Consider the following 13,338-nt stretch of genomic DNA (forward strand, 5'->3'; position numbering starts at 1 on the left):
GGTGTGCTGGAATGAAAAGATATAGACTCTTTAGGAAGGACAGGCAGAGGAACCTCTTGGGAGCTCCTCTTAGGGATCAATGACCCCTTATATGTAAGGAATAAAGAGTGGGCAGGGACAGACAACATTATAGTGGGGGTCTGCTACGGGCGATCCAACCAGGAAGACCGAGGAGGTGACTGGTGACAGCCAACATGTTGTCAACTAAGGGCAAATATTGTCAGACAAATTTGCTGGCCTTCTAAAACCAAATAGACAGGTGGTGAGGGAAGACTGACATCATCAGTCTGGACTTCTGCCAAGCATTAGACACTGTCTCTAAGCTGGGGAGACATAGATTTGACAGATGGACCACTTGATGGATAAGGAACTAGCTGGATGGTTGCACTCAAGGAGCTGTGGTCAATGACTTGGTGTCCAAGTGGAAACCAGTGGTGCTCCTCACAAATCCGTACTGGGATGAGTGCTGCTTAGCAGTGACGTGGACAGAGGGATTGGTGCACGCTCACCAAGTTTGCTGTTGACACCAAGCTGTGTGGTGTGGTTGGGACATTGGAGGGAATGGATGCCATCCAGAGTGACCTGGCTTGAGAGACGTGCTGATGCAAATTTCATGACTTTGACAGCAACAAATGCAAGATCCTGCACTTGGGTCAGGGCAATCCCAACCACAAGTACAGGCTGCACAAAGAATTAATCAAGATCAGCCCTAAAGAGAAAGAACTGGGTGTGCTGGTGGATGAGAAGCCCAACATAACCCAGCAATGTGAGCTCTCAGCACAGAAAACCAACTATATCCTGGGCTACATCAAAAGCAGTGGGACCAGCAGGGTGAGGGAGGTGATTCTCCCCTCTGCTTTGCTCTTGTGACACCCCATGGAGTGCAGTGCTCATCTCCGGGACCACGACATAAAGACATGAATTTGCTGCAGTGAGACCAGGGCAGGGCCACAAGATGATCAGGGATCTGGAGCACTTCTCCAATGAGGACAGATTGAGAGAGTTGGGGCTGTTCAGCCTGGGTTGGCTGAGAAGAGAAGGCTCTGGGGAAACTTCAGAGCAGCCTTTCAGTTCCTAAAGGGGGCTACGAAAGCTGGAGAGGGACTTTTTACAAGGGCATGTGATCACTGGACTAAGGAGGAGTGACTTTAAACTGAAAGAGAGTAGGTTTGGATTAGACATTAGGAAGAAATTCTTCTCAGTGAGGCTGGTAAGACTGGAACAGGCAGAGGAACTGGATGGCCCATCCCTGTAAGTATTTGAGGTCAGGTTGGATGGGGCTCTGCACAACTTGGTCCATTTGAAGGTGCCCTTACCCATGGTAGGGAGCAGAAATTAGATCAACTTTTAAGGTCCCTTCCAACCGAAATCATTCTATGAAGCACCATATGAAGAACATGTGAGTTAATTTTTCAAGTATTCTGATCAACATTCACAAAGCTTTCCTGCAATTTCCTTTATCAATCTAAATCCTTCTCTTGGAATATTGTCTTCAAAGAAGTAAAATACAGACTGTCCTGTATACAAAAGATACCAAACTGAAGTCAGTTTAATCCCATTTAAATCCAGAACAGTATTTAATTATGACATTCATACATGTATTTATTTTAGAAGAAGCTATTTGATTTGAATAATTTTGAACTTAAATTGAACTTCTCAAAACCAATTTGAAGCTTTTATATAATTTAAAAAAAATTCAAATGCAATATAGTTTTAAATTTTAAAACTCAACGTATAATTGCTGTATATAAAAACTGAAAGAAACCAGAGGAAACCAGTTAAGGTCTACTAAATCAGTAAATGGCTTGTTTCTCAAATGCAGGAGAAGAGTAAACAAAATTCTCAACATAGCTACAACAGCAGCAGAAACTAACAGGTAATTTTGAAAAGTAACTTTTTAATGATGTAACAAACAACCCCCCAAAATAATTATTATCATTTAGCATTTTAACAGCAAAAGATAGAAGATAGGTTAACAAAAAACACTTAACTGTAGTATGCCAAACACGAGATACTCACTTTCCCACATACTTCATTAACACCATGATTAAACTGCACTAGAACTTCCCAACAGGGAGGGACCAACAGCAAGGAGATAAATATGGACATCAGCAAAACCAACTGCAGCTAGAAGTCTTTTTTCCTCTGGAGGCACCCAGACTGACTGGATCAGGATAAAGGAAGGTAGATAAGACTTTTTTGGATAAGCCATTCACAGGCCCTAGTCCTTACAGGGGACCAGCTGGTGGGACAACATAACAGGGCACAAAAATGCAGGAAAGGTCTGGGATGCAATGAGGGCAACTATCTGATGCAGGTGACTGAGGAGGTAACAAGGAGAGCTTCTCAACTGTATCTGATACTTAAAACCAAGCAGGAAGAACTAGCTGGGAATGTGAAGGCTGGGGCCTTGGCCAAAAAGACCTTAAGATGGTGAAATTTGAGATCCTGAGGGAGAGCATGGCAGAAAACAAGACTACAGCCCTGGATTACTTCAGAGCAGACTTTAGACTTTATAGGGATCAGCTTGAACAAGTGTCATGGGATACAGCCCTGGAGAGAAGAGGGGCCCCCAAGAGAGCTGGATGATATTCAAAGAATCATTTACACTGGAGAAGACCCCTAAGATCATCAAGTTCCCTATGCTCAATAATGGTCCATTCAGAGAAGTAAAAAATTAAGCAAAGGCAGCAGGAAGGTTGAGTGGATGGATGAACAGGGAGCTTCTGACCCAAGGTGGATGTGAAGAGAACACGTCTCAGTGAAAGCAGTAGTAGATATCTTGCTTGACCAGCCTGACAGTAATCTCTTCATAGAAGGCTATCTTGGCAGATGAGGGGGAAGCAATGGGTGTGGTTTATCTCAACTTCCTCAAGTCTTTGGACAGTGTCTCCTGCAACACGCTCATAGACAAGCAGATCAAACACGGGTTATGTAAGTGCACAGCGAGATGGATTGAAAACCATTCAATCCTACCCTTGGAGGGGCAGGTGGTGAATGGAAAGCAGCTTGGCAGGGAACCACCTGGGGTCCTGCTGGACAAAAAGCTGCACACGAGCCAGCAGTGTGTCCTTGGGCCAACAACCTTAGCCCAGTGTGCCACACTGGGAAAAGCACTGTCAGCAGCTCAAGGGGGGTGATCCTTCTCCTCCACTCAGAACTGGCTACAGACACCTGGAGTGCTGGGTTCACTTCTGGGCTCCTCAGTACCACAAAGACAGGGATATTCTGGAGCAAGACTCATGAGATACCACAAAGGTGCAGCATTTGACCTATGTGAAGAAGCTGAGAGAGCTGAGACCATGCAGCCTGAAGAAGAGAAGGCTCCAGAACGATCTTACCACTTGTATAAATACCCAATGGGAGAGAACGAAGAAGATGAAGCAAGAACCTTCTCAGTGGTGCCCACCAAAAGGACAAAAGTCTATGAGTATAAAACAAAATAAATAAAAAATTCCATCTGAACAGGGAATATGCCTGGATATGGTCTTAAGCAACCTGCTACAGCTTCCCATGCTTTGAGTAGGGGAACTATGTGATACTTTCTCAAGAGGTCCTTCCATTACTAAGGCCTCTATTCCTTAAAGCTGTAGCTCTGATTGGGCTAGTATACAATTTTATAGCAAGCTTAAGTTAGACTATTCTCTTCTTACAAACCCTAACTAATTCAGCTAATCACACTTTGGGGAATTTGCAGTAAAAAAAGTTGATATTTTAACATTCATCAATCAATCAAAAATAATGTTAAGGACATGCATTTATTAAGAGTTTTTCAATTCTCCATTACTTTGTATTAATGAACATGTTTGTTAGACTAACTTGAAAATGTCTGTTGAACATCACCAATGTTTGGTGTTTACCCTCAGGAGTTCAGACACATGGTTATCTCAGTTACTAGTTATCAGCAAATGGCAGTCCAACTCTTGGCTGACAAACAAGCTGACAGCTCTTGCTCATACAATTTAAGACATCACAGTAAGTCCCTAGTTAGCCCTACACACCACAATTCTTTCTTTCAGAAAAGTCAGTAGAAATGCACATCTGTCTGCATACAACTGCTCAAGGAAAAAACCAAACACACTTCTTCCTTTGAAGATTCATGGATATATTTCCCTAAAAAACTTAGATAAATGGGCATTACATTATTTTAAAAAGGACTTCTAAACATGTTTGATCCTTCTGTTCCCTCCTCTTAACAGACATTATGGGGTCCAACCCAGGAAAAGAGAAGAATTGAGAAATGGCCTTTAATGCTTTTCCAAGATAAAAAGGCCTATAGTTTGAACCAGAAAAAAAATCTGAAAAAAACTAAGAAAATGTTCATTATAACAAGGAGAAAAAGTGTTAAGCTATGAATGCGTGCAGACTCACCTTTCTGTAGGTCAAAAAATGCCCCAACTACCAACAATATATTCCCTTTCACATATGAGAAGTGTTTCAAGTTAACAACAGGCCATCAGTAAATTATACTAAGTAGCCAGCTATTAGATTAGGATTACCTATTCCACAGTGATACCTAAATGAAACAAGTATCAGAATGAAATCCATTACTTTTAAAACACACAGAGAGATACAGATTGACACGTAATTAAAAATTCTTAGTTTTTTACTATATGGAAAGCACTTTTAAAGAATAGGATGGATCAATAGATTTAGAACTTGTTTTTAAGTTTTCTAGAAAAATCCAGCTACAACACTTTTTTAAAATTAGAAGGAAATAACCTACTAGTTTACAGCTTTTTTGTATGCTTCCCTAACTTGCTTTTATATTTGCATATGAACAGGTATATAAACAACTTAAGAGAAAACGAAGAGAAACCTTGTCCAGGCTATTCAGTCGGTAACCCATGGAATGTCAAAACTTGAGTTCCTCACTTCTCCTCATCTTAAGTTTTAAAATCACAGATTGGCTGAAAGGTTTTAAGTTATGTACAGTTTTTCCTGAACATAAGTAACTTGATTTTGTAGTTCAGTTCTTCAAGTAACTTGAACCACAATTTAATTTTTTTAAATTTATATTTAGTTTTTAGCTTAAAACAGCATCTTGACAATAATAAACCATTCAAACAGGATTAGCTGTTTTTTCTGCATGTGGAATAATTTCTCATATAAGGACACAGATTAAAAAAAAAGAAGTCTGCACAGAGATCTCAAATCTTCATTAAATACTGGGATCAGCAACTAAGTTACAAAAACAACTGGGATCTGTACATTTGTATAAATTTGTCATGGGTATGACACTGAGAGACAGCTACTCATAGACATGTTAATGTAACTAAATTTTCTCAAAAAATAATCTTTACTGCTAAGTAGTATCTCTTTTGGGAGCAGGTGATGTTTAAGACATTCCAGAATAAACAGAAAGTTTCATATAAGTCGACCTCCCAGAGCCAAAAACATCCCAGTAGCTGATATGAACAACCTCTGAGAAAGCAAAAAATCCAGCTATTCCTAAACCTGACTAACCCTGTGAACATCTGAAGAATGTACACTATATTCAGATACTTTCAGACTAAAAAACCCAAGCCTCACAAATATTTTAAGCAGCATTAAAATATGACACGATAGCAAATATCATTAAATCATGCAGGGTTTTTACAGTGGATATGGCAATTACTTCCAAAATTAAGTAAATTCATAAGTTAGAAGAACAGTACGCATAAAACAAATGCAAACACTGGCAAGCTTGAACACAGTGCAGAACTTAAGTTGTACAGCATGGTCTCTGCTCCTTCATTAAAAGGATCTCAAAATCACTCTTTTCTAATTTCAGAAGAAGAGACAATTATGATGATAATTAATCTTTTTTTCTTGCACAAAGTCATTATACTTTTAAGAAAAACAGAATTATAATTTTCAAAAGTGTTCTTTCCTGTACTGAACTGAGGTTCCAACCTGGCCACTTTCAAAGTAAGTATGTTCTTTTCTTGCATAAGAAAAGATGCTCACACATTTAACAGAATTCTCATGAAAAACTGACAGCAATCATCATTTGTAGTAGGAGGAATACAGAAAAATTGCCAAAAGAAGCAATGTAAAAATTGCTGTTAGGCTTTTGAGAGAAAGAGGCAGGGAAACCGTGCAGAACATCTTTCCATCTTACTGTTTCTCATTTTCAATCGTCACAACAAAGATTCTGCTGTCATTCTGACAGACCTCAAAAGGCTGGAAAAATGAGCAAACAGGAACTTCCTGAAGTCCAGTCAAGGGAATGCAAAGGCCTGCACCTGGGGAGGAACAACGCCAGGAACCAATACACCGGGAAGAAGTGGGTGTGCGGGCAGGTGACAAATGGAAAGCAGCTTGGCAGGGAACCACCTGGGGTCCTGCTGGACAAAAAGCTGCACACGAGCCAGCGGTGTGACCTTGGGCCAACCACCTTGGCCCAGTGTGCCACACTGGGAAAAGCACTGTCAGCAGCTCAAGGGAGGTGATCCTTCTCCACTCAGACTGGCTACAGACACCTGGAGTGCTGGGCTCCCCAACACCAGAGAGACAGAGATATCCTGGATCAAGTCCAGTGAGACACCACAAAGGTGATCAAGCATCTGACCTCTATGGAAAGGCTGAAAGCTGGGACAGTTCAGCCTGGAAAAGAGAAGGTTCCATAGCAGTTTTATCAACATGTATAAATAACCAGTGTGAGGGAATGAAGAAGATGGAGGAAGACCCTTCTGAGTTATGTTCACTGGAAAGAGAAGAGACAACAGGTATAAAACTGAAGCACTGGCAATTCTTTGTAAATATAAGGACTTTCAAAATAGGAGTTACCAAACAGTGGAACAGGTTTTCCAGGAAGGCAGTAGAGCCTCCATCCTTGGACATGCTCAGAACCTATGTGGATAAAATCCCAAGCAACCTGCTCTAGGTGACCTGTCTTTGAGCAAATGGTTTGGACCAGACAATCTGCAGAGATGCCTTCCAACATCAACTATTCTGGGAATACGTAGAAAAGCTTAGCTCATGTTCTGAAATGATCCTGATTTTTTAAGCTTTATCATCCTTTGTGCTTTCCAGTATCCTATATTTTGACATTTCTAAATATGGCCTTTTATACCTTGACATCAGAATTTGTTTACAATTTGTACTCTTCAAAAAGAAGCACTACAAAGAGGTAATTTCAGCACTGAGCCAGCGTGTGACCAATGACAGGGCTGTAGGAAGGTATGTGGATATATGCTACCTGTCTTGACAAACTAATACTTCTAATGGGTCTCACACAGAAAAACTGCAAAGTGAGTTTAATATTTCTATCCCTTTAAACATAGATTAGGTTGCTCATGAAGTTTTAAACTGATGTAAAAACCTGTCCCATTACCTGTCCTGGCCTGTTCATAGCTGCTATTTCAATTCACAAAATTTTGCAAACTTTCCATTATTACAGTGCATTTGAATATCAAATACCCAACTTTCTGATAGCTGCCAGATCTCAAAACCATACTAACCTCACAGTAATACTATTCATCCTCATTTGCTGGTTTACTTACAACCTCCTCTGACAACAGCATTCTGAATTAGCATTTCACTTGTCCCCAGATCAAACATTTTTTCAGGAGATATTCTTTACTTTATATACTGCTCCTGAATGCTTTCCATGAAATGAAAAAGAAGTTTGGCAGAAGAAAAGCAGATACCATCACCAGAGTATCTTCCAACCAAAACTTCCAAAATAATCCATGACACTGAGTTATGCAAGGTCTTTTAACATTTCAAAGATGCATCTAAAATTTGACCAAGAATTTAAATTTCTACTAGATGTTTTTTGAGGTCAGAGATGAAACTTCAAGTTTTTAGCATCCCATTCTTTCTACTGCTTCACGCTCTTTAAAGCCTTATGTTACAACATCTTGATAAGCAAGATCATACTGTTAATACTAATCTTAAATTGAACTCAGACTTCATTAAACAGCTTAATAGAAAATAGTGTTCCAAATATAACTGCTTGAGATAAAACACCAAAGATACAGTGTCCTTCAAATGATAAGCAATGATACTATAAGAATGCTTTAGAGCAGTGACTTTTAACTACATGGATACATAATCTCAAAAGGAATAAAGAGAACTTAAAAGAACTTAAACTTTTTAATGAAAGATATGATCAAGAACCAGCCAACAAAGCAAAGACACATAGTTAACTATTTGTAAGCCTGACATCATATTAATTAAATGGTTCCAACTGTTCTTCAAAATCAAGAGAAAATTGTTTAGATACTGGAAATATCATTAAAAATAGTTAAATGAATAAAACCACACAAGCCTTTCTATTCACTTGCCATTATGAAGGTGCTGTTCATAACAGCAGTAGGAAAAATAGAAAATAAAACCAACACAATTCTGCGCTGATGACAGCCCAACAAAGAATAAAAGCCATATGATGGTAATTGCAGCCACATGAAGGCTGCAATTCAAATAAACTTGGTGGGTAAATATGCTCTGGAGACAAAAGGAACAAGCTGTCCATGAAAATATTTATGTGTAAGAAAGATACTGGTAAAATCTGTGTTGACCTAACAGATACACTTTGAGACAGAAATCTAAATAAAACTATGCTGTTTTACAGTTTTCTACAATGGATTTTTTTTCCATTGAAAAAAAATGAAATCAACAAAGTTAAGCAGTGTATATGCAAGAATTCATTATTATGCTATGTTCTACAACACACGACACAGCAAATGTATTCAGGTGTACTTTCAATTAAATATCTGAATGTTGATTTTCAAAATAAAATGCCACTTTTAAAAACTTTTTTCATAAAGCAAAATAATATGCAAACTAATCATGTGACTGGAATTCATAACTTACTTCGGAGCTGAAGGACCTCTTGGCCATGTTCCATCCTCATTCTTCTGTTCTATCACCAGGACCTACCACAAAAAGCATAGTAAGAAAATGGAAATAAAAATATCAGTAGATTGCTTTCTGTTCCATCTTTTTGGTGGATTTGCTGCCATGTGATTGAGAAAAGACTGATATTTAAGGTACTATTCACTGACATTCAAGAATATGCCATTACACTCTGTATTGCATCCATTGCACTGGTCCTTCCTCTCTACTTTTTTCACACCCATCATCTAAATTTGGGCAAGTCACTTAACAGTTCTATTCCTCTACAATCCATGGATGGCGAGCCACTTATCTCTCAAAGAGGTCAGAAAATGACCTGCAATGTTTAAGCAGCGCCTGTGAATCTACAGAAACCACATGTCTATACAACAGCCCTGTTAAGGAAGGGATAATTCCTGAAGGAATTCTGCCTTACACAGATGGATAAGAAAAAACCCAAAACACCCAAACAAAACTATTTTCTGCCTCAATAGCCTTAAAACCATATACCTGTATGGTTACTCCTGTATATTTTACCTAAGCATTTATCTAATATTATTTTTTCAACAGGACAGTTGGCTAATGAAATTAATTTCATTCTATTTATTATTGGTAGGGAAAGCAGGACAGAACACTCAGTCCCAAACACAGGCATCAGGTGTCATCTGAAATTCCTTTGGGTATTTGAGATAGCTCCCCTACGCTGGCAGATATGACACAGGACCTACAAACAGCTCATGCCTTTTTCTGGATTGACAGCTGAGATAGCTGGATCCTTTGAAATGGCAACTAGACTCCAATGCTTAAACTGAATCCAACTCCCCACTTCCAATGCAACTAATTCTGCACAACTCTACACTGATGTTTCAGGACACTAATTAAACTACCATGCTGTGCCTGTATGCATCTACACTGTGACATAAATTCAGTTAAGTACTAATGCTCAAAACCTTGTGCATAAGCCACTTGGAAGGTACAGTCACATTTTCAGTCTGAACACACTTGAGCATGAGACTGAAAACAAGCCTTCTATCATGACCAGCTTTCTATCAGGAACAGACTAGTCTGCAATCTTTGGTCATTGATGCTGAAAGACTGATTTTGCCATACTTCCTGGACTTACCCAGAGCTTACTAAATAGAAAGTAGATTTAGACTGAAGAGTTGAATGGAATCCCTAGAAGTGTACTTCAGAAATCAACTGATAAATTCAAAGCATTACTTTACTCAATTGTGCACACTCTTATAACTATTAGGTTAGACAGACTGTAATAGTCAGAGTAACTATTATTAGATTAGGAAACTCAGCAAGAAAAATGTCAGCAAGTGGAACTGACCAAACACATATGGCCTACCACGACATTTCGCATTTTCGGAAACAATGCTTAAACTCTGTTTTAAACAGTATTAATTTTGCTCTAAGTACAGATGTCACCTAGAGATCTTGTCATGGCTTTATTAGACTACGATTGCTTCATAGTTAATGTTTCACTGGGATAGAGATTAATTTGCAAGTTCTATCTTTGATGTGAATCTTTTATGGGAGATGTGATCTCTTCCAGTAGGACTTCTGCATTGTTAAAATTACCTGTGTGAGGGTTTAAGTGCATGCAGCATGAAGCTGCAGGACACAATAGTTCAAGCAGCAATTTTGGTGCACTGATTACCTACCTTCCATGCCATTAAAAAACCTGAAAGCCAAAATACTGCGGGTAAGTAGGTAACAGTCAAATATTTCAAAGCAAAAGGAAATAATTTAAAATAATCTCGCCTAAAGTTACTGCCATCAAATTGCATCCATCCACATTTATAACGTGACTGCATGAACTACAGCTGTTGAAAAAACATTCAACTCTATTTGAAGACTAAAGAATCAGTGTAATACTCTGAAGAATTATTCTATCAATGCAATTGCACAATCTGTTTACATTTCTATTTTGCTGTTTAACGTTCAATGCTTGTTCTTTGCATTCATCTGGAAAGGTAAAAAAGTTATCTTGCGAGGAATTCCTCTGTAAAGGAAGATTTTGAAGTGATGACATTGCCTCATGTTAAAGCAGGTTTACAAACCTCTGTCTCTGTTGTTCTTAGTAAAGTATTTTTACATTTTATTGTTATTTTGTTTGTGAAATCTAGACAGTGGAATCTGAGTAGAAGACATTATTCTTTTAGAATACCTAAAAAGTTCTTCAAATTTTGGGTTTCATTATAGGAACATATCCAAGATTCTAGGAATGATTATTTACTTCAGATTTTACCAAATTCATGTCAGCAATTTCATGATATTTAGTAAACATAAAATTAAAAATTTAGACATATATTAAAATTTTTAATTCATCAGAAGAGTTAAATCCTCTCTTTCATCTCTCTTTTCAATCTTTAATCCTGAAAATACACACAAAGACTACTTTAATTTCAACAAATTTGTTCACAAAATCTTATATCCCTAACAATCTACTGGAAAGTGATTTTCATTTAAAAAAAAGCAAAAATCATTGAGTACAGCTACATTTTTATGAGCAAAAAGATAAACGTATTCAAGAAAAGAAATAATATTTCACTGTACCTGTCCCTGGTATAAACCAGCATCTTGAATGGTACTGTCTGGTTTATTCAAAGGTTCAAAAGTATTACTCATGTACTTGTTCCACAATCTGGTCTCTTTTTCACCTGGAATATTGAAGATTTTTCTTATCTCCTTTTCAATTGTGTCTGTTTTGTGAAGGAAAGAAAACGAATTTAACATTTCAATACACAAACAGTGTACAGTCAAATAAAGCACCAGAATTCATCTCCTCATATTCAAAATATGAATGAAATTGTATAAATTGCCATGCAACGACATCATTTTGTAGGACAAGCAGGAAGTTGCTAGCTAGCCTTCCTTTAAAATGGAAACAGTCAGATGACTGAATCCCTTAGCAAGGCAGACCAATTAATGAGAAGCTGATAAGTAACAGATGACAGGAGCCATCTACTAATTTCTGAGCATGATATTAGAACAGTGTGGGGAGGTAGCAAATTATCAGAAGTGAGACTGATAGCAAAATCAAGTGCAGGAAGTCATTTTGTTCCCTAAATCAGCCTTTTTTGGGTTTTACGCTTCTGCCCATATCTGAGTGCAATCTGCACTAACAACAGCATATAATATGTGTGTGAAGTTTAATCCACATGTTCACAGGGAAAAAATTACTGCTCTGTAAAACTGAAGCATATAAATATATTGTAAAAGGAAGGTGAAAGATTTTATATCCCTGAAAGATTCAAAGAAGAAAGGTCTACCAGCTCCTAATTCACCTAACAGAAATATAACCAGTGTTACATAATTTTAAGGCAGCAGAGCTTATCGTCAACAGAAATTTAAGTGAAGTTTTTAATTAACACTGTTCTTCTTACGCAAAAGTAGTTTACTAAAGATTTGGGTTTTTACACTACTATGTATAGTGCTGTATCATAGCAATCCCACTTAGCTGCTTTTTTTAATTGGTGGATTCACAAAGGCCCATGGAAGCTATGTCTCATAACAGCTAACACAGAACACAAAACAGGAGCAAAAAACATACACTTTATCCCTGATGATCACTGAAAGCACAATTATAAAAATGGGCTCTGCAAGCTCTTTGAAAGACATTCCTCCAAAGTCTATGGAGAAAACACTAGTGTGTCAGCTTCTCTTGCACCCTTCTACTCAAGATTTTTTCCTCTTCCACTAGATTAAACAGGAAAAGCCAAACTGAGACCCAAAACTTAAAAGTCCCTTGCAAATGTCCAGACATTGGCTTGTGAAATGTATGACAGCAGGTCAATATAATATTTGTAGATATTGTAGGCAACTGAATACAGTTTGTTTCTATACTACTTATCACACATTTCAGTCTGAAAGAAAGTGTTGGACTGGATCATCTGTTTTTGTAACAGAGATGATATATAGGCAAGGTAGGTGATATCAACAAAGCAAGACTTATTTGATTTGTTGGGTTTAAAAAAAAACCATCTACTGTCTGAATCAATTCTCAATCAGTGAATTCAAATAATTATACCTGAATAGAAGTATAAAACTAGTCAGCAACAGTCTTGTAAAAAAAGTAGAAAATCTAGATTTTTCAGTGGCTTTCACTACAAGAAGAATTTACAAAATATAATTTTTCATTCTATTAATACCATGGCAACTAATTATCTGAGCATTGCAGGTTGTTTTCTCCACAAGCACTAAGATAACATTTATTAAGTTCCAGCTTTGCTAACAGAACTATTACAACACAGGAAGAATGAATCCCATTGCATGACTACACATTATGTCCAAGACTCTGGGAAGAGCATGTTCCACTTGACTACTATGCCAATTCTGAGACTGTGAAAATAAAGATTCTTTTATGTACTTCCATGAACATATAACCAATGCTCACTTTATAATCCTTCCTCCCATCTCCACCAACTATTACTGGAGTGCTGGCTTATGAAGTAAAGTGGAAGTGCTTCTTCCAGCATAAATGAAAACTTATCAGATATTGTCTGA

At 37.8% G+C, this 13,338-nt stretch overlaps 1 protein-coding gene across 5 annotated transcripts in view; it reads right to left on the reverse strand.

Moving 5' to 3' along the window:
* Window positions 1–13,338, reverse strand: part of USP15 (ubiquitin specific peptidase 15) — a 61,795-nt gene that overhangs the window by 27,619 nt on the left and 20,838 nt on the right. For all 5 annotated transcript variants that reach the window (XR_012580075.1, XM_074539809.1, XM_074539808.1 and 2 more), the window contains 2 exons: window positions 11,389–11,534; window positions 8,803–8,864 (listed from right to left, as the gene is read on the reverse strand). Coding sequence is in view for 4 of the 5 variants with exons in the window: in XM_074539809.1 (XP_074395910.1) it covers window positions 8,803–8,864; window positions 11,389–11,534 (208 nt within the window). In the remaining variant the exon portion in view is untranslated. The remainder of the gene's footprint in view (window positions 1–8,802; window positions 8,865–11,388; window positions 11,535–13,338) is intronic.

The sequence above is a fragment of the Zonotrichia albicollis genome, chromosome 4 (genome assembly GCF_047830755.1).
Source record: "Zonotrichia albicollis isolate bZonAlb1 chromosome 4, bZonAlb1.hap1, whole genome shotgun sequence".
NCBI classification, from domain to species: domain Eukaryota; kingdom Metazoa; phylum Chordata; class Aves; order Passeriformes; family Passerellidae; genus Zonotrichia; species Zonotrichia albicollis.